Here is a 25503-nt window from a genome sequence, read left to right on the forward strand (position 1 = left end):
TCCCAGTTTAGTCCGTGAGTTCAGCCCACGAGTCCAGTCCGCAAAACACATTACGCTGTTATCCTCAACATACTTGGATAAAATCACTGTTACTCATGGCCTTACATTGAAATGATGCCACCCTCGTAATAGATACATGTTGATTCTAATAAATTTATGTAAAAGCAAAGTTATTCGAGAGTTTGAATGGCTTTAGATTATCAATTCTAATTCTGCATAGCTGTACTGTAATTGTAAATTGAATTGCATTTTCACTCATCTAGCTAGTGAAGGAACACAAATAGGGGGTTTGTCACCTGAGCCCTTCCCCATATTCTCAGTTCTGTGTCTGCATGTGTACCTTACTTATCATTTTACTGTACTACCGCACATTACTCACTGGCTTATTTTGAATAGCCATAGTCACCCACTGATATCTTGTTAAGCACATAAATCTAGAGCTGTACCGATAATCGGATTGGCCAAAATATCGGCCACCGATATGGCTATTTTTACCAATATCAGCATTGGTGCAGAACAGTACGAGGACCGATATCGCTACCGATATTTATACAGCAATAGTTTGTACATAAACGGATTATAATATTGGTTTCCTACGTTATCCATGTGGCTGTTCAGTAGCAGTGGCTTATTGCTCACTGTACAGCAAGCGCTACGCTACGAGAAGCCATACAAATACACGCGATTCTGGTGTTTGTTGCTGGAAAGTTTATCAGTCTTAAATAAATGAAGCAGTTATATATATAAATAGTACCTTTGTAATATAAAAGAACAGTCACAAGAAAACCTACTGTACCAGCCTTCACACAAGCCAATAAAATGCAGAGTAATGCAGAAATATCCGTTTAAGGCTCCATGAGAGTATGCATAAAAATGTTTGTGGGTGCCTAATTGTCTGGATTGCACAATAGAAACCCAAGCCACTATTACCACAGGCATAGAGTGAGCAATGAATATATCTCATGTTGTTGTAGAGTAGGTAACTGTACACTTTTGCACAGATTAACTATGACTTTTGTTTGTAATGCAAATATCGGATCGACTATCGGCTATCGGCTTCTTTTGGTGGTATCCATATCGGATATCGGTACATGCCAAAATCCCATATCGGTACAGCTCTACATAAATCTCACAAATAGCAGCTAGCATTGGGCATTAACAATTTAACTAATGAAAGTCCAATGCCATGAGTACAACAAACTGTACTGAATGTTTGACCTTTTAATACAGGTTTTTGCAATTGAATTCGTCGCCTTTGCGATTGAATTCGTCCCGTTTGCAATTGAATTCGTCGGTGTCGCAATTGAATTCGTCCCGTTTGCAATTGAATTCGTATTGAATTCGTCGGTTTTGCAGTTGAATTAGTTGGTTTTGCAATAGAATTCGTCGTGTTTGCATTACAATTCGTCATAAACAAAACGGTTCTAAGAAACCAACCGTTCATTAAGAGATGAATTATTTATGCCGTGGAGAGTTACACTTGAGACACTAGAAGGTAATTGAAGCTGGTAGTACGCGAAGTTGATAGCTGTCTGACAAGCTAATTAGCTTGCTCGCGAGTGACCACACCCATCGCGAATGGCGCAGTAAAGTTTGGAATGTTGCTGGAAAGGCTGTCGAGGAAGAATTATTGCCTTATAAAGAGTTGTTTACTACTGTTGTACTTGAACAAGTTCTTGTAGCAGCTGCTACATCATGTTTTCGTGTTTGCTCCAGCTGCCATTCTTGTTACGGACGAATTTAACTGCAAAAGCGACGAATTCTATTGCAAAAGCGACGAACTCAATTGCAAACGGGACGAATTCAATTGCAACACTGACGAATTCAATTGCAAACGGGACGAATTCAATCGCAAAGTCGCCGAATTCAATTGCAAAAACCTGTAATGTTATATAGGTAGTTCATTCTATGGGTGATTTTCAGTGTGTGGTTAATCAACAATTGAGAGTGAGAATATATCACAAACAGTGGTTTACATAGAACAACTACAGCACTTGTGTCATAGACTCTCTCTCAATTAGTACCGTACAGTAAAGGTTTGTCAAAAACCCACTGTTGCAAAATTGATGAAAAAAAACTTTGGCGAATGGAGTTTCACCTAAATTTGTTTAGCTACCACGTACTGTACCACTCGACTACATGCGCGTGATTAATAAACAACTCGCGAATCAAGGAGCTCTTTATTCCTCGCATTGAGGGATGACGACTCATGATGGAAACGGCTGCCACACCCCTTAACTAGCAAGTCTTTTAATCACTTGCACTTGTGCAGAGCGGCATTGCATTCGAGTGGTAGCTACCGTACAAGTGTAAGTATCATTCGCTGGTTCTTGTAATGTCAAGAGCAATGTTTGGATTTTCGTGAACTCTTGTGGGACATTGAATCTCGTGACAATCAAAGGGAATACTTGGAAATACCCACGATACCTGTCATGATACTTCGATACCCAACTTTTCAACATGGCTAATCTGCTCATGTGATTGCTAAAAATAATTGGTGGATAAAACTTTGGCGATTTGTAATGCTATTTGCCAAATTCACCAAAGTTAATTACCACCAAACTTTTTTACTATACGGTATTCTGTGCTTTAGTGCAAAGCTTAATCTTTAAAAGCAAGGCTAGCTCTAAGATTTTCACTCTTTCAAATGTAATTGCAGTGATGCTCATACACAATTTATCTAGACACCAATTAACTGAAGTTATGATGAGAAGATTGATCCTTCTGTGTATCAAAGTATTGTGTAAATTGATATCAGCAGGGTCCCTTACTCACAGCATTAGTGTCAGATTGATTAACAAAGTGCTATCCGTGTATAGGCAAAGCAAACACTCCTATACGTATGGAGTCTATTATGCTTTTCGAGCTTCCAATTATTCTTTCTGGCAATTATTTTTAATTTACCTATTATTCCCAAAATTAATCCTGGTATTTTTGCAAAAACAAGCATATTAGTGAGATTTTTATTTTATTTTTTTGCAAAAGTAACTGCTATATTAGAATTATGCACTGGGAGTTGACTGCTCTATTAGAGCATATCGATCTTTTTATACTTGCCAAAAGAGTTTTGCATTACAAGAAAATGTATAATTTTGCATTAATTATTCCTAGAATTCATCTCATTATTCTGGAAAGTTCTCCAAATTCTACTGACTACCTTTTATTCCTGCAATTATTCTGGCATAATAGACATGTCCCTAGATCTGAATCATGACATTATATTTAGCATACAAGCAGATAGACCAATTGCATCATTTGAGAAAAAAACTATTAACTGTCATTTTACATAGTAGTTATATATGCATATGAGCACACTGCCCTACTGTGTCTTTGTTCCTTACCATTAACAGTAATACTATGACTATCACTTCCAATAGGATTAGTCACATTACATGTGTATGTTCCACTATCATCTGCAGTAACATTGTTAATGGTGTAGTCACTACGAAAAGCTGCAGTAGTATCATCATGTGTCACTGTGGTGATACTAGGAGTTGGTGTTAATAGCATACCATCCTTCATCCAGGTGAATGTGTCTGGGGGAGAACCTTCTGAAGTACAAGACAATGTTACAGGAGAACCAATTATGCTATTAACAGTAGACAATGTAGTGGTGATCAGTGGAGCAGCTGTGTGTATGAAGTTAGTTAACAACAATTGATCACACTATAAAGTGACTCACTTCTCACAGGTAAGTACACACCCACCCTCACAGTCTGGTCCACCATACTACTGTTCCTTATGGTACAAGTGTAAACACCTTCTTCATTAACAGTAAATGTAGTACATGTTTGAACATTAATAACTCCAACAAGATTAGTAATATCAGCACCAAGTGATTGGACCACACGTCCACCACATGTACCATGAGGTATTTGAACACCATTAAAGGAAACTTGACCCAACTCTTCATTACTGTTACTAGTAGGTCCTAATCCAGTGACACAACGAAATAATATACCAGATGATGTATTAGTCACATTAATAGCAGAATAGTCATCAACCATGTTACCAGAGACAACAGCATTTGATCCAGTAGTCTGAATCCCTCCAACAAGTCCAACTCCTATAGTCATGTACAATAACAAGTGACATAATACTCAATAATAGTTATTAATTATATCACCTGATATACGAAGTGTTAGTGGATCACTAGTATAGCCCACATCATCCAAAGTTACAGTACAAGTAATGGTACCAGCATCATTTGCCATTAAACTGTTTTCAGATACAGTTTGTGTTGTCTCACCAGTAGGAAAACATGTTGGATTACCACTATTACGAGCAGTGTTAGTATAACATCCTGTAGTGTCCCACAGATATGCTGTAGTTCCAGTAAATGCTTCTCCATTAGACAATGTCACCATACATGTCAGATTAACACTACTCAATATGGGATAGTCAAATGTGTTAGTAGATACATTAACTGGTGTACCAGTTGGAGTACTGACTATGGTGACACCTGAAATAATTCCGTACAGGGATTAACACTTCATAAATAGCAAACACAGAAGGCTGATGACAACATGTAAATGTACGTACAATGCTAATAGAATAATAACTGCTACAGTAAAATATTAAGATTGTGTGAAGAAAAGAATGATGGCAACTGTACTAAATCTAATGCACTGTATGTACTGATGTGCACAATTACGTAAATTAGGGATTCATTTTTGAAAGTGCAAGTGGTTTCAGAGCTTAGGGTATAAGACATTCTCTCAACCTTTCATACTTAATTGAAGCTTATTTTAAGGCAGATTTTCACCTCAGTTACTGGCATTATACAAGAGACAAAAATTATGTAAAATTTTGGAATTAATTTCATACCTCTGTGCTCCACCCTCCTTGATGGTTTCCCCAGCATATCTAATAGGTTAAAGTTTGGAAGGAAAACTATAGGATACTTTTCACTTTATTGTTGATGAAATTTTAAGAAACCATGGTTGCTATATTTGAGACTCAGCATTTATTTAAAAGCTTGTCTTTATTTCAGTTGTAACAATTTCTATTCCATTCCTGGCAATTAAACAGGAGTTGGGGACCAGTATTTTACTTGGGACAGGCCTAGTTTGAGGCAAAATGGTAGCTACATGACTGATGGCTTTACAAAGCTAAAGTGACTGTTATAATTCTTTTGTAGTTTAGGGCAAAACCATACAAGCAAGGATAATTGCATGAATACACTATAAATGAACTTTGTGCTATGAATGGAGCATGAGCTGATGACCGGATATCATTTGACAAGGTCATCAGTAAAAACACAAAGTGGAATATCTTGGTGGAGTAAATTGACTTTGACATTTATTTAAATATGTAATTTATTGCACTAGTCTTACATAGCTAAAAACTTTTAAATGGGAATAAAAATGGACAGCTGAAAAAAGCCACAAAACAAGAAGGGATTGCTGGGGTGGTAATGTAAACCACAAATCCCTATTTTGACTCTCTGTCATAAAGTTTAACTACATGTTCCATCATCTGAGACAAGTCAAAATAGGGATTTGTGGTTTACATTACCACCCCAGCGATCCCTTCTTGTTTCATGGCTTTTTCAGCAATTCCTATTTAGTAGGGTGCCATAGTGTGCATTTCGTGTACATACTTTGTGATACAATTATGAAACTTTCCACATAAATAGTAATCCTTGTGACATTTATTTTTTGATATAGAACCACTGCATATTTGGCCTTAGGCAACCTTTATAGCCATTTTTGCATTGAAAATTTATCATCTTTTGTCTTATCTTCCTGAAGCATTATCAAACAGTACGGTTGGTACTGTTCAAGTAGGGATACCCTGAAAGTGACGTGCGTCATCCAAAATTCTGCCTTTAAATCATCCTAGAGATATCTTATGCCACAAAAATCACCTTTACAGAATAATATTAGTTCATCTAACATAAAATACAGCATTAAAAACAAGACAACACTTACCAGTGACCATATAAATTTTTTTTTAAATTTCCAAAACTAGAGTCGCAAGCCTAGAGTCCAAATAAAGCAGCGCACGGTCACCATTTTTTCGCCACAACAACAAACTCCTCACCAGTGGGATGTGCCTTTTGGGGTTCCGATGAGAGTACACCCTGTGCACCTTGTCTTTCCTTTTATCTCTTCTTCCAACATCGAAACCATACTGAGGTGTTAATTTTCCATATCAACACTTCTCTGAAGACTCCACAAAATTATTTCAGATAGCACTTATGCTGCTGAGAGAGTGAGGCACTCATAATTTTAAGCGTTGCATGTGAAACATTAAGGCTGACTTCGACTTTTGTCAATGCCTGGACTGTAATCGACAAAGAGATTTGTTACTTAATATACGGACTGATACTCGACAGCTTGTTCCTCTGAACACACTGACTCAGCCACTCAGTGCCAGATGATGAGATCAGCGAGTGATTGGATATGGCACTCAAGTGGAAATTTTATTACTTCATCCTGTTAGTCGAGACTAAGCTCCAGACAACTGAAAGGGCCTGTTCATTAGAACAACTTCTGGCCCGGGTGTATAGAACATGGACCATTGTACTGAGACAGGTCATAGATCTGAGCGGCGCCACTGCTACTATAAGGTAAGCTATGCATGTTACTGCAGGCCTATGTGCTTCCAATTTTGGCACAGTATGTACTTTAATAAACTGTACTGGAACTTAATAGCTAGTTCACAAGTTACACTGCAACTAGCTGTGCTAGCTACAACAAAAAACTAAACAAACTAGTATTTTTTAATTGCTAATTTAAAAATGAAGTAGGGATCTATGCAACAAAAAGTAGTGAAATAAGAGATTGTATTACAGCATAGCTCGATGGGGAAGTCCCTACTTTGGCACATTAGCTGTAATTTTGCTCAATGTCAAAATAGGGACTTACCCACCAATCTATGCTGTAATATCATCTCTTGTTTCACTACTTTTTATTGCATAGATTTCTACTCATTTTAAAATTAATAATTTTAAAAAAATACTAGTTTTACACTGTTAAAACAGTTTTTTATCTAGTTTGTGTACTTTTTAAATGACCCAGTAATGGATTAGTTTTATTGACAATAACGATTGTCGAAGACAGAGCAATTTACATTAGTGTCTTTAATAGCTGTCAAGTTCAGTGTAAGCTTTGTTGTTATCAGACATGCACACTTGACTGCATTATTAGAGTATTTATGTGATGTCTATTGGCTGTGGACAAGACTACATAGTACACATTCCCAACATTGAGCAGCAGTTGTCATACTACATGTGTATAGTTGTAGATTTAGGCTCTTAGTCATTGTCATCACATTAGCATCCTCATGCAGTGCTCATAAAAACACACCAGATGCTGCACACTGAACTAGCTACCTGTCACAAGGCATTAAACTCTGATAAGCAGTGAAAGTCCGGCAGTGGTTGTGCATTTAATACCACAACGCTATAAAACATGTTTTACCAGAGATGTACTTTTTTTCAAATCCTAGCTCCATTGTCACACTGAACAGTGCTGTGGTCAGCAATATTGTGGTTAGCATGTATGTAATGGCTTTCCATAGACTATGTGGCACCATATGGTGGCACCCACAAAATGAATCATAGACTACAAGACTAGAACGAAGGTAAGATGGAGGTACAGTGGAACCTCAGTAATCCAAACACCCCTTGGGACCAGGGGTGGTCTATAAGTCTGAAAAGTATGTATCTCTGAAACTAACTTTAAAATAGCATAAAGAACATTATTAAAGTATCAGTATCATCAACTATCCTAATAGAACAGTCACCACTCTAATAGAGTAGTCATTTCCGCAGTTTAGTTAACTTGGGTCCGATAACTGAGGTTCCACTGTAATAAGCTGTCGAAACAGAGCTTCACACTACAGCAAATCTAACAGTTTACTAAGGCTTAACGGATTCTGCGTATAAGCAACCTGCCCACGTATACTAATCGCAAAACCATCTAGGAGCAAACTTTTGTGCACAGGTTAATCTTCCTCACTTACTATGAGCTTAATTTTTAATTAATTAAGTAATTAATAATTATCCCTTTCACAGCTGAATTTTCCAACGGACCACAGAATCTGCTACAAATTGCACTATACAAGCTTAACTGTACACTATAGTACTTAGTTACCATACCTCTAAGTAATTGCTATAGACTAAGGACCTCGACTAGGTTGTTTTTGTTTACATAAATAAAACCGCTAAGTAATTACAAGACAACAAAACTGAAAAATACGGTAAAAGCAGCTTAAATAAGTAGTTAGATACAAATAAAGTTACTACAGGTAAGTATTACAGTACATACAACTATTCTAAACAGTCTCCTTACTGAGCGATTGTTTATTTGGCTGGTTTCTTCGAGATTTATCCCAAATCTTGTATCACGCATGCGTATACGCACATGAGCGAATCACACCACATTTCTGAAAAACAGCCAACAGTGATCCTTGGCTGTCTTAGCCTATCAATAACAATCCAGTGAACTTCAAAACGTGACTATCAACTTGAGGATGCATGACAGTTGTCTTTTCTAACAAGAAAAACTTTGCGGTATTATGTAACAAACCCGCAATAGTGCACAAAGGATCCGGTTATCCCAGAAATGGGACCTCTGTGGGCGTGCGTATTTCAGGGTAAGCGCATCGTACTATAAAATGCATGATAGAAATGGTAGCTCATTAGAATTGTACTCGAAGCACCTTTTATAGCATCAAACCAGATAAATGTGGTTGAAGCGGTGAAAGGGTTAATACAACAGATTTGATTAACAAAATCTATGTACGTGATCAAGCAAAGCAAACACTTCATAGTGCAACCTTTAATGTAGAGGTGTACCAATATACTGATACATATTGTATCGGTGGCCGATATAGAAACTTCTACTATACTGGTGGGAGCCAGTATTGCTGCTAAAAACCAATACAATACACCGATATACAACCGAACTATCTTGAGGACACTGTCCAATCATCAAGCCACATTATAAACCCTATTATTTAGCTAACAAGGGTGGGAAACAGTTATCTTCCTTGTTTTTAAAGGCGGTATGCTACGTGAAGCCATCTAAGTACATGTATAATTACTGGTATGTTGTCACAAAGCTTACCAATCATACAACAAACACTCATAGTGGTGAGCATGGGGAAACAACAATAAGATGAATTAAAAACACAGCATAAAACAACCAGCCATCTCAACAAGCCATTAAAATGTAGAGTAATCTGGACTAATCTTGGCAGGGGCATACATTAAAATATTTGTGGGTGCCTTATAGTCTGAGCTGTCAATAGAGGCCACACCACCATGGGTAACCAAGCATAGCCAATAATCTTAAGACTGTCTTCAGTAGTTAGAATAAAGTTGAAACATGGCAGATTGGTTCCTCAAATATAAACAGTTATATCAGTATATCGGATTGGTATCGTATCGGTTTCAAAATGATTAACCTCATATCAGATTGGTATCGAATCAGTTTAGTTTTCTTATATCAGTACACCTATACTTTAATGGTTTCACATATAGAAAGGAGTCTGAGCAAGAAAACATGTCCTGTTTCCAGCTTTAAAATGAAGTGGAAGATGGGTCATTGGAATGGACTGAGTAAGCACCGCTATAAATTTTAATTGCAAAAGAGTCGATAAGTTTTGCTGTACATCCGTGAAACAAAACAAAAATATAAAGATAACCAAAACGGCAAATTTCAGCTTTTGTCTGAAATACACATACTGTTCCCTTTTCACTTGATACCTACTAGTGGACTTATACTTATTGCAAAGAACCACTAGAGGGTTGGTGGTTTTTAGGTGTGCGCTCTATTAGAATTATTGCAAAAGACATGGGAGATCCCTAATATGGACCCACTTATCGTGGTTTATGATGATAACACCAGAACTCAGACAGCATACATAGATGTCTGACCAAAATGTAGTTTGTCCAGACACAGTGTTTCATCAAAGTACAAGGAGGAAACCTAAGGGTTGAGCTGGCACAATAACAGTAACTTGGTTACTATGAGACAAGGGATTGACAACAAATATACCATTGCCAACCCTTTTGGGATAGGTATAAACCGTGGAACTGGGAACCGGGGATCCAAGGACCCGGGAGCCAACTTTTCATGGAAAATTTCATACTTAGCAATGTTTACATTAGGGCTGAGCGATACTACCGTTTTAGCGATATATCGCGATATTTTGAAAATATCGATATCACGATATTTTGTTATTAACTATTGTGATACCATGCATGTACATTACTGTCATTAAAAATCCAATTGTTATGCTGTACTAGGCTAAGAATCCTTGTAAGTGATAAAGTCCACCCACCTGGCTTCCCCTGCAGAGAGGTGTGAACACCACAACATAACCTCAAAGCATGTGTTACAATAATTGTTAATGTAAACAAGAATGATAGTGGCTAGTTTACTATCACCTATAAGGACTTCCTGCAGGAATGCTGAGCAATATGCTATGCAGCAGCAGCTATGATTGACTTATTCATAAGTATCGTGAACTATTCAGTATTGTGAATAGTGGCTTCAGTATCGATCGTGATACTAAAATGGCAGTATTGCTCAGCCCTAGTTTACATACATTCTGTACTTTAAAGGGGAACTGCAGTAAAAATAAAAGCTCCTTTCCATGAACCACGGTAGTAGTTTATAAAAGAGATCGTTGGTGTTTTTGCCAAAATCCTGATAGAACATACACCTACTTTAAACACCACCTTAGGAAGCTCCCCAACCAAAAGTAGGCTTAGAAGTTAATTTGGAAGAAGTATAGGTTCACTGGAATATATGAGGTTAAAAGGAACCAATAAAAGTATTTTTTTAATAACTGAAATATACCAGGTCTAGAGCAAAATGTGAGCAGGTTTTGGGGATAAAAACTACATAACTTTCCTTCCTGTGTCTATCTTCATGGTCATAACCTATTTTTAAATACATATTACAATGATAACACCTATTCTCAAGCAAATTTGCTTCTTGTAGGTTCACTTTACCAATGATCTTCTTAGACACTGCAAGGGTAACCAACATGCTAATTGTGTTAATAAGTATCCAATCTATTCATGATATCACCAGAGGAGGCTGGACACGGCACACATGAGCGCATATATTTGTATTGAAAGTATAACCAAGCCTTCAGCAAAGTTTTAACAAGCACCATTCAAAAGTGCACCTCAAGTTTAGAATTTTAGGGCAATCTATCCCATTCAACCCCACTACTCCAAGTCCGTAAATCGCTGTTGACACTTTACATGCTTGTAGTCGAGCTGAACAAATATTGAAGAAAGTAATATGATGCTGAAATCGCCTCCAAGTAAACTAAAAAAAAGAAGTGGACGCTGCCAGTCTGGCCTCACGGAAATTGATTAGAGAACGAGAAACTTGACCACTAGTGTTTCAATAAGAATTCCATTGTACATCACAAAAAACCAGGTGTGTCTGTTGCTAATACCTTCTTTATCACTTAATCTTTGTCTTGGTATTGGAAATATGCAATTAATGGTAATAGTTTTTAGTAGCACTTATATTGTGTCCGACCTCCTCTGTGATAACACATCCATTTGGAAACCTTATATCATTACCTATGTTTAATTTTGTGCCAATTGACCAAGCGGCACAAAAATTCACCTGAATTGTCGTTATTAAATTTTTACCATTAACCTACCATCACAGCCATTTCTTGGCCGCCACCTTGGATTTCACATCTTTTTTCACCATAGCCTTTTGAGGGCCGCACACTTTTTTACAGCTTGGCTGTTTTCGATTAGATTTCATCTCTTTTTGTATTTGTATACCACAAAGCCGGCCTATGGCCGGCTTTGGGACTTTTTAAACCTGTCTTTTTTTTCTTTTCCACAGGAAGAAGAAAAGATGAAGCAGATGTACTTTAAATATTTCTGATTTTATCAGTAAATGTACAAATTATATATATAATACATATATTTATTACAGAACTCTCCATGCTGGTTTCTTTGTAACTGAACACTCTACAAAGTGACTTCTTCTTGCTGCTCTCTCTACAGGGTGAATTGTTTGTAGCTGAATTCTGTGCATGTGATTTGTTTGCAGCTGAGCTCTTTACAGAATGGTTTCTTTGTAGCAGAACTCTCTACAAGGTAACTTCTTCTAACTGATCTTTCTACAGGGCAATTTGATTTTTGGCTGAATTTTCTACAGGGTGATTTCTTTGACGCTGAACTCAATACATGGTGGTTTCTTTGTAACTGAACTCTCTACAAGGTAATTTCTTGTAGCTGATCTCTCCACAGGGAGATTTGTTTGTAGCTGAACTCTACACAGGTGATTTGTTTGTAGCTGAACTCTCTACAGGTGATTTCTTTGCAGCTGAACTCTCTACATGGTGGTTTCTTTGTAACTGAACTCTCTACAAGGTAATTTCTTCTAGCTGACCTCTCTACAGAGAGATTTGTTTGTAGCTGAACTCTATACAGGTGATTTGTTTGCAGCTGAACTCTCTACATGATGGTTCTTTGTAGCTGAACTCTCTACAAGGTGACTTCTTCTAGCTGACCTTTCTACAGGGAGATTTGTTTGTGGCTGAACTCTCTACATGATGGTTTCTTTGTAGCTGAACTCTCTACAGGTGATTTGTTTTCAGCTGAACTCTCTACATGATGGTTTCTTTGTAGCTGAACTCTCCACAAGGTAACTTCTTCTAGCTGATCTTTCTACAGGGTGATTTGTTTGTAGCTGAACTCTCTACAAGGAAACTTCTTCTAGCTGATCTCTCTACATGATGGTTTCTTTGTAGCTGAACTCTCTACAAGGTAACTTCTTCTAGCTGATCTCTCTACAGGGAGATTTGTTTGTAACTGACCTCTCTACAGGGTGACTTTTTTTGTAGCTGAACTTTCTACATACAAAGTGACTTGTTCTAGCTGGTCTCTCTGCAGGGTGACTTGTTTCTAGCTGATCTCTCTGCAGGGTGACTTGATTCTAGCTGAACTCTACCTGGTGATCTGTTCGTAGCTGAACTCTCTACATGGTGGTTTCTTTGCGGCTGAATTCTCTACAAGGTGACTTCTTCTAGCTGAACTCTCTATAGGGCGATCTTCTCGTAGCTGAACTCTCTGCAGGGTGATTCGTTTGCAGCTGAACTTTCTACATGATGGTTTGTTCATAGCTGAACACTCTACAAGGTAACCTCTTCTAGCTGATCTCTTTACAGGATAACTTGTTTCTAGCTGAACTCTCTACATGGTGATTTGTTGGTAGCTAAACTCTCAACAATTCGATTTGTTTGCAGCTGAACTCTCTACATGGTGGTTTCTTTGTAGCTGAACTCTCTACAAGGTAGCTTCTTCTAGCTGATCTCTCTACAGGATGACTTGTTTCTAGCTGAACTCTCTACAGGGTGATCTTTTCGTAGCTGAACTCACTACAGGGTGATTTGTTTGCAGCTGAACTCTCTACATGATGGTTTGTTTGTAGCTGAACTCTGTACAAGGTAACTTCTTCTAGTTGATTTCTCTACAGGGTGACTTATTTCTAGCTGATCTCTCTACAGGGTGATTTATTTGCAGCTGAACTCTCTACAAGGTAACTTCTTCTAGTTGATCTCTCTACAGGATGACTTGTTTCTAGCTGAACTCTTGACAGGATGATCTGTTCATAACTGAATTCTCTACATGGTAGTTTCTTTGTAGCTAAACTCTTTACAAGGTGACTTCTTCTAGCTGATCTCTCTATAGGGTGATTTGCTTGTAGCTGAACTATCTGCAGGGTGATTTGAACTCTCTACAAGGTGATGTTTTCTAGTTGATCTCTCTACTCAGTCTGGATGACTTGTTTCTAGCTGAACTCTCTACAGTGTGACTTACTTGTAGCTGAACATTGCATAAAGTAACTTGTTTGTAGCTGATCTAGATGAACTCTCTACTAGGTAGCTTTTTTGTAGCTGAACCCTTTACGCAGTGACTTGTTTGTAGCTGAATTCTCTACAGAGTGACTTGTTGTAGCTGAACTCTCTACAAGGTGACTTGTTTATAGTTGAATTCTCTTCAGTGTGACTTATAATGTTCTGAATCTCTACAGCAACATATTTGTAGCTGAACTCTCTACAGGATGACTTGCTTGTAGCTGAATTGTCTATAAGATTAACTGTTTGTAGCTGAACTCCCTACAGAATAACTTACAATGCCATATAATTCTATAATGGAGTAAGTTATAAACGTAGCTGAATGCTTTATAAGGGTGACTGTTCTATTAGAGTATCTCGATCTCGCATATGCTACACGTAGTTGGCTTTGGAATCATAACTCAGTAGTTTGTAATCCGATTCTTCTGTACTACTGCAAGGACTTTCTATGATAATTATTCCAGCTACACACCGATTTTCAGCTCACTGTTCTAAGCGGTTGTAGTCGTGAAAACTAATAGTTTTTTTAATTCATAAAAGTCGATCGCGTAATTGTGACATAGGTTGGGTTTTGTATCATATCTCGATGGCCTTTAACTGGATTCCTTTCAAACCACAAAAAGGCACTCCTACGATAGTTACTCCATCTACATAGCAATTTTCAGCTCATTCCTTCAAGCAGTTTACCCTGTGGGTGTGACAGACCTTCGACCTTGTTTTACGCAAATAATCGGTCATAACTCCGTGAATGTTCATCGGATTCCTACCAAACTTGGTACTGAGATTCGCCTTAATGAGCCCTTTAAGTGTGCCAAATTTCATCCCGATTGGAGCACGCATTCGTGTTTTATTGTGGATTTTGCAAAGTGTGCGAAAAGAAGAAAAAAACGAAGAAAAAAAACCCAAACTTTAGCCGCTCGTATCTCGGAAATGGCTGGAGCGATTTTCTTCAAATTTGGTATGTGGACTCCCCTACATAGCCGGCAGTTCTGTAGCAACTTTGGTTTCAATAGGATAAGGAATCACGGAGCTACAAAGGTGTGAAAATCACGTTTACTTTCTTCCTGTAAATATACTCACGGTGTGGTGCGCCGGCTTCTTGGGCCGCACGACACACTACCGTGTGCCTTGATTATCAAAAATTTAAACATGGGAATAGAGATTGCTGAAAAAGCAAAGAAACAAGAGTCAAACAAGCCAGCATGTTAAACACACAGAGATCTCTATTTGGACTCAAATAAACATTTATACAGAAGCATTCTCAGTGCTTCTCTAGCTATACCATATCCATTGAGTCCAAATAGAGATCTCTGTGTGTTTAACATGCTGGCTTATTTGACTCTTGTTTCTTTACTTTTTCAGCAATATCTATTCCCATGTTTAAATTTTGAAAATTATCTTTACACTAGTTATGATATATGTATCATGGCATCACTAACTATAATACTATCTTCTTTCGCTACTTTCTATTGCTTGGACCCCTAATTCATTTTTATAAATAAAGATACAGCTATTATTATTATTGCATTCATTATCAACTCTAATCGTTTGCTGTGCAAAGTCTTCTTCCTATCTAAGGATTGATTTGATGTGCACGCATCATAAGCTAAAGCATTGCAGCTCGCGATTATCGATTGTGGGTTACAATACGTTGCAAAGAAACCAACCCCACACAAGCAGTGCTTTGTCCAGGTGGCAGAAAAGAGAAAAACAAGTACGTGTGCTATGTTTACGAAGTAGAGGTACGATACTGGGATTAAGGTGGCTGTTTTGTGGTTAAAATGTGCAGAGTGGAAAAGATGCCTAAGTGCTTTTATAAGTGTAGGTGTTCTGCATACACTAAGTTTTGATCTGCAGCAATTCACAAGAGAAATTTTAGCAATAACTAGGTAAATATATATAACTTGTGCTAATTCAATCAAAACCACCACTAGTATCACATTTATCCAATGCTAACAATGTGGTTACAAACAATATCAACGTAAAATATTATACACTATTTCGAAAGCACACAGTAGCTATTTAGTTCATTCATTTTATTTATTATTAAAACATCACACACTGCAATTTGTATACATACAACTGACAAATGCAACTAATTGTACATTCAGTGATAAATAGTTAAAACTGGTCTCAGATTCAATGTCAGAGCATTCCATTTTAAAATATTCTCTGGGCAGGGGGGAGGCATGTCTCCAGATCACCCTAGAAAACATGTGCTTTGCATTGCAGGGTGTGCTTCAACACTAAAGTGTAATTCTATGTCTTATGGCTATGCAATGTTACAAATGACCAATCAAATTTACTTATGATTGGCCACTGTGTAAAAGCAACATAATTTTCAATTGTACTGCTCTCTGTTGCCACATACATATGTACTTTATCCTGCAACTCCGGAATCATCCCTGTCTCATGTTACCACCACCATTTAAAACCTAGACACATCCTTGCTTGTGGTTATATCTCTACATCAGGCAATCAAATGGGAAGTTGGGAGTTTGAAGCACTGCAGTAACTACCTGACTTCATGGTATCACAGAGCACCAAACTAGAGTTCAGCTACAAACCAGTCATCCTGTGGAGAGCTCAACCACAAACAAGACACCCAGGGTTCAGCCACAAGCTAGTCACCCAGCAGAGAATTTGCTACAAAGAAGTCACCTGTAGAGAGTTCAGCTAAAAAATTCACTCTGTATAGAGTATTCATCTACAAACAAGTCACCCAGTACAGAGTTCATTTACAAACAAATCACCCTGTCAACGGCATCAACACAGCAAGCAAGCGTGTGTGCGTGTGTGCATGTGTGTACCTATCTACCTGTCTACCTATGTTTGTTCATATGCACCCACATGAGCAAAATTGGTAAATTATGCTAAAAGCAGCTTTTACATAAGAAATGAAATCTGTATTAAACTTCCGTACTAGTAAACTTTGCTCTGAAGTGGGTTCTTTTCGTAGGTCTGAAATACGGGTGTGGCGACTCTCCTCAGACTTTCTGAATTACCTTCCCTTTGAGTTTTACAGGTGTTTAACAACTGAAAAACAATGGTGCAGGCCTCATAGACTACCAGGAATAGTCTACCCCCTCAAGTTGAAAAGGGGCGTATCCTCTGCAAATGCAAACAAAGGCTTTGTCGAGAGAATTTGTGAGAAAAAACACATTAGTCAAACTATAAAGCAGTTTAGAAGATACTTCTGAGTGTATATGTTGTTTTTAAAATGGTTTGTTAACAAGCATTTCCTTAGTAGAGCATAGCAATGTAATTCAAGAATTATGAAAAGAATTACACCCTAATATTTTTTATTGCACAACCAAAAACCTATTTGTTAAAATAGAATACATAGTTAGCTAAATTCCAAATGAGTTAGCTAGCTGCACGGTGCATGGTTTTTAGAAGTAGCACAACATCAACTTGTTGTAAAAATATTGCATTACTATAAAAAATATATCCACGAAATTCAGCTCTCGGTGTCTTCCACTTTTCTGTAGTAAAGAAAAATAGAAGTAAAAGAAACTCCAAAGCTGGCGCTTTAGAATATTGCAAGTTTAACAGCAGGTTAAACAGGGTTAACTAGCAGGGCAGGTCCAAAAAGCTTGCGCAGGCTCTAAACCTGTCTGACTACCCCCTTGGTAGCATTCCTATCATTTACGTGCTCACTTCAAAGCAATCCCAAGGTGTGCAAGCTCATTCGAGTAAACACGATTCAGGAGTTGTTGTTCAATTCAAGCTCGGTGATACCAGGAAAGATGCATAGCGAAGAAGCTTCCGACTCCATTCCGTCCGTTCCTGTTCCCACTTCCTCGTCACCAGAAGCCACTGCTCCAACCTCCAGTACGCCTCCAGTCGCAATTTCCTCTCCATCATTTCCAATGCTGTCGACCTCTACTGTGCAACAGTTAGCTACCACAGTGGCGGACTTAATCCAGTCTCGCTGTATTCCGAGCAGCAACCCACTGACAGCAACTGACCTTGTCGCTACTTCCACTCTTCCGGCATCCTCACCGGCTTCCACACCATCCACTTCCGGTGAGTCATTCCAGAAACCATATTTGCACACATCTTTATAGGTGACCACGAGAATGGGCGGCTGGGCACCCAAACAGCATTTTTCAAAGTGACAAGACGTCACGTGCTACTCTAGTGCGCGTATCTGCTCGGAGGTGGTAGACGTTAAATCCCACCTCCAAAGACCTTGATGCCATCGTCCTCGCACAAGCTGGTAGACGCCAGAGTCTCTGCAAGGCTGGTAGATGCGCAGTCTCAGCCAAGTAGGTAGACGTGCAGTCCCGGCAGCGAATGTAGGAATGCGCATCAAGGCTCCCCGTTGCCTGACAAATTGGCTACAGCCGTCCAGGCTTGCATATCCCACAAGGATGAGTAAACAGATTGTCGTGCCTTATCCCACAGGTACGCAAGGAGGAGGCATCGGGTTCCACTTGCCAGTGGACCCACTCCTGTCATCTGGGCCATCCCTACCCCCGTTAGGGTCTCTAGTCGAAGATGAACCACCTCACACTCCGACTAGCGGCAGCTCTACAGTAATCAAGGAGGGTCTACCACCCATCCCAACAAAACTTGTTGAGCGGATACGGAAATGGGAATATGTGGACTTGGCTCAACTACTGGATGACAATCGACAGCCTGAGGGATATACGCTTCAACCATCTACTGGGACACAGATCTTAGTTTTAGACCAGGATCAGGTGCAGTGCCGCCGAAAGCAGATCACAGATATTTTCACTTGGCTAAAGGCCTTTTCACATTATATGGCAGTGCTGACTTCTTCTGATTCAACCACTTCAGCTCAGACCACTGGTCTAGCGGCCCACCTCCACCTTATCTTACAATTGTCCCAAGAACTAGGCCCACAGCGGATGAAGTATGACATTGACTATCACCAGTGGGCGGCAGCACGCAACGTGCGACAGTGAGGAAAACTGAACTTCACCATATACGGACATTGCCTGTCTGCTCAACAGCGTTTTTCAGGCATGTCATCTCACCCAAGACCAACTCAAGTTCCGGGTAACAGGAAATCAATCAACCCAAACTCCAAAGAGGCATGTTTCTGATGGAATTTCCTAGGACGATGTGACAGAGCAAGCTGCCTATACTCACATTCATGCTGGCTTTGTGGAGGGCCTCACTCGGCGTCGTCCTGCTCCACAGCTCCAAAATGTTCAAAGTAGTGGAGTATTCCACGAACAGTGACTGTTGTTCCAATAGTCTTGATTATTAACACACCTGATTCATTTGTTATGTAGTTGTAAGTAGGCATGATCTCGCAGGTTCAAGACTGCCTTATATTTTAGTTGTACACAAGTTATTATACTTTATGATCAGTCAATCATTGAAATATGTGGTGGTGCTTGGACATGACACTTACGGGTTGCCCAGCCGAGAAGTCACCTGGTATCCTCCTGTTGGATTAAAAAAAATAAAATAAAAAATTCAGTACAAGATTCACACGCCCATACATTAGGTCCTACTATATGTATACATATCATGCCTTAGGTTAAAGTTAGATACTCCCAATAATATTCATCTGAAAATTTCTAATAGGAGGAGGCCAGGTGAGACCCACTTTCCACCCTCTTGGGTGTGATCTAATTGTGGGTACTTGTTTCTTTGTAGATCTGAATCTTCATTCCAGTGGCATACTGAGGGGCAACACATATGAGTACATGGAAGACCTGCTGGCACTGGACTCGTACAGACCACTTACCACAGCTAACACTCCAGAATTCATACAGGACTACAATGCCCAATCCCCGCTGAACCAGTCTGAGTGGGCAGTCCTTCTTACAGATCACCCAGATCACTCATTTGTTGCGTACATTCTCAGAGGAATACAGGAGGGTTTCCATATTGGCTTCAACACCAGCTGGGTACTTCCCCTGGTAATAGGCTATCCTTATTTTCTAATATCATCATAGAACACCTGTGGAGAGAACTATCTCTGGGTCGTATGATCAAACTCCCACCTTACATTTGCCCCCACAACTTACACACTAGCCCGATTGGAATAATCCCTAAGAAAAACAAACCAGGGAAATGGCATTTGATTGTCGACTCTTCATCACCAGATGGTGGCAGTGTCAACGATAGCATCTCTACATCCCTAGCGTCATTATCATATTCCTCAGTAGACCATTTAGCAGCACTTGTGCTTAAAGTGGGTAGAGGGGCATTTCTAGTGGAAGCTGACATCAAGGAGGCATACAGAATGATCAAGGTGCATCCCCAAGACCGCCATCTCCTAAGTGTGAAATGGGAGAACTCAATCTTCATAGACCAGGCCTTACCATTTGGCCTACGCTCTGCCCCAAAAGTCTTCTCAGCGGTAGCTGACACAATCCAGTGGATTCTTCTAAACCAAGGGATTCCCAATTTACTCCACTACCTGGATGACTTCATCCAGGTTGCCAAAAACTACTCAGAGGCCATAATCCAGAAAAATACTTTAACAACAGCCTGGGAAAAGCTGGGGGGACCCTCATGGAGGTCTCAAAACTAGAGGGACCCTCACAAACCCTCAAATTCTTGGGAATTGAAGTAGACACAGTTAACTTTTAACTACGTCTTCTGGAAGATAAACTATCTCAGCTGAAGAAGGAACTGGCCAGTCTTATCCTAGCAAGGACCGTGTCCAAGGGTGACTTGGAGAGCCTAGTGGGGTTGTTACAATTTGCAAACAAGGTCATCCGGCCCAGCCGCCCCTTCTTGAGGCGACTATATTCAGCCCAAAACATTGGCAAATTACCCACTCACCACATACGCCTAAACCTCTCCACCATGGCCGACATTCTGTGGTGGCATCTCTTCATCTCCACCTGGAATGGGATATCAATGCCATGGGACTTGGGGAAACAATTGGCTGATATCACATTGACCTCAGACGCCTCAGGCTCATGGGGATGTGGAGCATACTGTGAGAACAGGTGGTTCCATTTCAAATGGAGTACCCGACTGATGCACCTCCCTATCGTCACTAAAGAGATGATACTGATTGTCATCTCAGCTGCTATCTATGGTAGCCAATGGACTGGGAAAATAGTTCATTTTCGTACTGATAATATGGCAGTAGCGCACGTAGTGAATTCTCTGTTTTGCAAAGATAGTCACCTAATGCACTTAATAAGACTACTTGTATTTTTTGCCTCCTACCATAACTTTTGGTTTTTTGCCTCCCATATTGTAGGGATACACAATACAACAGCTGATGCTCTATCTCGCAATAATTTGCACTTTCTTTTTACAGACACCTCTGGCTTCCCGCACTCCATCAAGAATCCCTCCACCTCTATTAACCATAGTCTCCCAAAACATCACATGGACATCCATAAGCTGGACAAAGCTGTTCGTCACTATTTTACAGCAGCTTTAGCAACCTCTTCTCATAAAACCTACAAGGCAGCAGAACACTGCTACAGTCAATTTTGTCAAGACTCCAGCATTACACCCTTCCCTACATCAGAATGCATCTTGTGCTATTTTGCTACATGCTTAGCTGAGCAGGGTCTGGCTCACAGCACTGTGAAGACTTATTTGTCAGGGGTTCTCCAAGTTCAAGTAGCAATGGGATTTGGTGACCCAAAAGTGGGTCAGATGCCTCGGCTCAGGCAAATACTCAGAGGCATAGCTGTGGAGGCTGGTAAATGGGGTAAAGCTCCAAGAGCTCGTCTTCCAATTACCTCTACAATCCTACAAAAGATGAAAGCAGAATGGTTTATTGAAAAGGAGGGCACATCCTACAAGTCCTCTCTGCTCTGGGCAGCCTCTACTACCAACTTTTTCTCCTTCTGCAGGTCAGGAGAGCTCACAGTACCACGAGAAAATGACTATGATCCAAATACCCATCTGTCTCTTGGGGGCCTTCAAGCAGATCACCAGTCACAACCTACTACAATCTCCTTGCTAATCAAGCAGTCAAAGACAGACCAAATTAGGAAAGGGGTAACAGTGGTCATCAGTAAGACAGGTGATGAACTTTGCCCAGTGTCAGCCCTCCTACACTACCTGGCACTAAGAGGAAACAAGCCTGGCCCTCTGTTCCAGTGGGAAGATGGTTCCCCTCTGTCCAAGCCAAGATTTGTGAAGGAGGTTAGGGCAGCTCTTACTGCTGTCAAACTTCCAGCTCATAAGTTCGCGGGGCATAGTTTCCGCAGAGGGGCAGCAACAAGTGCAGCAATGGCAGGTATCCAAGACTCCACAATCCAAACTCTAGGCAGATGGAAAAGCTCTGCATATCTTCTGTACATCAAGGTTCATCCAAAAGCATTGGCTCAAGTCTCTCCAGTACTCTCCAGATGTCCATTCTGAACAGCATTGACAACTTCTAATATTCACCTGTACGCATGCTGCCATATTGTATTGTTTCTATATACTAGTCATGGTAATATCTCAGCTTACTCCATGGTAACTAGGGATAAATAAGCAGATAAGTGATCTCTCATTGCTCTCGTGTGGTATAGTTTTCTAATTTGATAAGTGATCTCTCGTGTTATAAGTGATCTCTCATTGCTCTCGTGTGGTATAGTTTTCTCGTGTGGTAAACAGCATAGCTGTGAAAAGAGTAATGTACCCTTTTCACAGCTATGCTGTTTTTGTGTAGATTACTCTACCAGGGTACTGTCATTACAAACTTTGAGGTTAACATAACAAGACTTTTCAAATTTGAGTAACAGGCAAAAGTTACTAACAATCAATACTGGTATTCAGAACATATGTTGAAGACGCAAATACGTACATACTATATTACAAATACATACATATTATTAGAGATGGGACGATACAGGATTTAAAAGTATCAATATATTGCCACAAAAACATCACGATACAACGATATATTGCAATATTACATGCATGTCAAAATACAGACACATAATGCTGCTTTGAGGTAATAATAACTTGATAATTTGGTTGTAAACTTTCATCTACATATCAAATGTTTAGTCTCGCATGGCCAGACCACAATTTTTTCCTTTTTGAGTGTAAAAAAGCAGTCTGACCACATGAGACTATCAAAAGTCATGCTAAACACAACTATGTATAACAATATATTGTAATACATGATGTATCAATATATTGAAGTTTATATCGATTCATGTATTGACCTCTCACATATTGCGATACAACAATATATTCTCCCATCTCTACATATTATATTATAAATGCGTACATACTATAATTTGTAAATACTTGTAAAAGGTCTGTAGAACTTTCAGTAACATGAAATGATATATGTATACAACCGGTGGTATGGCTACCATTGAGGCAGATATCTCAGTAAAAAGTATGACAACTGAATTTGAATAAAGAGAAATTAGTTACTGCTAAAGATACAGTAAATATTCTGAAAGAACAGTCAGGTGTGCTTTAAATTGGCTATGCCCTAGACAACTAATGAATTCCTGTGACACAAAATATCACAAAACACAGTTAAAAGTTCTAAAGTGTAGCTTTTAGTAACCAAACCAACAGTTTTCATCATAGTGTGAGACATCAAATTGTCTGTTCAATATTACTACTAATTAAATATATACTGAGCACAAACAATTTTTCTTGAACACTCTAGCAAACTTCAAAGGACAAATCAAAGAATTAGGCAATTCATCATTCAAACAGGCTGAAAAGTTATTAGGTATTTATTGTTCTAAACAATGTGTCTATGGAAGCACTAAGGTGTTTAGAAAATATGGCAAAAGATTAGACTCTGAGTTACTAGAGAGAAAGAGTTGTGTTTCTCAGTGGAAGTATTTTAGGAGAGTATACTAATTCACATAGTATCAGTGTTAGGATAATATACTAATGTCCACTCACCAGTAACTACAACAACAGTGATGTTCACACTATTATTTCCAATAGGATTAGTCACAGTACATGTGTATGTTCCACTATCACTTGTAGTAACATCATTAATAATATAATCACTACGGAACTCTGCAGTAGTACTGTCATGAGTGACTGTAGTCAAAGTAGGGGTCAGTGGTGCTGGAGTACCATCCTTCATCCAGGTGAATGTGTCTGGGGGAGAACCTTGTGAGGTACAGGACAATGTGGAGGAATCACCAACAGCAACTGTTACAGTAGATGATGATGGAGGATCTATCATTGGAGCAGCTGGGTAGAGAGATGAAAGATGGTTAACAATGAGGTGATGGGGTACATATCAAGTGACTCACTTCTTCCACTAAGGTACAAGCCCACCCTTGTGGTCTGTACCATCATGGAACTGTTCATCATCATACATGAGTAAACACCTTCTTCAACAGGTGATAATGGTTCTCCACATGGGTATAAGTTGATTACTCCTGGAAATCTGTTATTATTTGCTGAACGTTGTTGGAATACAGGGTTTACATTGCTACAAGTATCTGCACCAAGTACTGCAGCTCCATCAAAGATCCAGTCACCAAGATTTACATTAGTCTGACCCCCAGTAGGTCCTAGTCCACTAACACAACGTAACACTACATCAAAATTATCAAGTGTAAAAGGTTCAGTTAGAAATGAGTAGTCAGCAAGTTGATTACTGCTAATCAAATCAGTTGCTGGAGTACTATCAGCAACTGTTATCCTAGTTGCTGTGATACCTAACAGTGTTACCACAACATGTACTATATGTATGATAAAGTTGTTAGTTACAATCTTAGTATCATACAGTATGATATTACTGCATAGTAGGGATCCTTAAAAGGAAATACCAAAACACTACAATTAAAATCATCACCTTAAAGCATACAGATAGTTTACAAGACAAAATGATCTCCATGAAAGTATTTTTGTAACTCTAATGTCAAACGTAGCAACAAAATCACGAAAACACTTTGAAATGCACAATTATTGAATTTAAAAGAATATTACCAAATGGTACCTTGTTCAAATTGATGCAATATTTGTTGATGCCATTAAAACTAAGTACAATACATATCGCCAGTCTACCATTAAAATGAGTGGCTCTTGGTGGGTGGCAAATTTTAAAGCGAAACTTCCATGCAGCCTTCCCTGACCAATGGCGAAGTAATGTTGGGCCAATGTCTTTTCACGGCTGCATTTTCTAAGGATTAACACTAGCAGCTTTGTGGCATAGATGTTAGAACGATACAATAGAAACCTCAGCTCCACCTTGGTTTCTATGTTGCATCATTGTAATACCTAATACTCAGCATTAATTTTATACCTAAAAGACACTGGTATTTGATGTTTAACTAATCTAATCAAAAACAGCCAAGCTGTAAAAAAAGGTGCGGCCTCGAAAAAGGCCATGGTGAAAAAAGATGTGAAATCCAAGGTTGAACAAAATTCACCTGAATTGTCGTCATTAAAATTTTTACCATTAACCTACCATCACAGCCGTTTCTTGGCCGCCACCTTGGATTTCACATCTTTTTTCACCATGGCATTTTTCGAAGCCGCACCTTTTTTACAGCTTGGCTGTTTTTGATTAGATATCACTTCTTTTTGTATTTGTATACTGCAAAGCCGGCCTATGGCTGGCTTTGGGGCTTTTTTAACCCATCTGTTTTTTACTTTACCACAGGAAAAAGAAAAGAACTTAAAGATTTTTAATATTTCAACTATTTTTGATTTTATTAGTAATTATACAAATTATTTATTACATGCCAATTATTCCACACAGGA

General features: G+C 39.1%; 1 protein-coding gene across 1 annotated transcript in view; it reads right to left on the reverse strand.

Annotated features, from left to right (window-relative positions):
- Window positions 1–25503, reverse strand: part of LOC136255277 (mucin-22-like) — a 95832-nt gene that overhangs the window by 61898 nt on the left and 8431 nt on the right. The window contains exons 3-7 of the mRNA XM_066048002.1: window positions 24045–24455; window positions 23683–23982; window positions 4127–4462; window positions 3683–4066; window positions 3342–3629 (exon numbers count right to left, since the gene is read on the reverse strand). Of these exons, the coding sequence (XP_065904074.1) occupies window positions 3342–3629; window positions 3683–4066; window positions 4127–4462; window positions 23683–23982; window positions 24045–24455 (1719 nt within the window). The remainder of the gene's footprint in view (window positions 1–3341; window positions 3630–3682; window positions 4067–4126; window positions 4463–23682; window positions 23983–24044; window positions 24456–25503) is intronic.

This window comes from Dysidea avara, chromosome 5 (genome assembly GCF_963678975.1).
Source record: "Dysidea avara chromosome 5, odDysAvar1.4, whole genome shotgun sequence".
Classification (NCBI taxonomy): Eukaryota; Metazoa; Porifera; class Demospongiae; order Dictyoceratida; family Dysideidae; genus Dysidea; species Dysidea avara.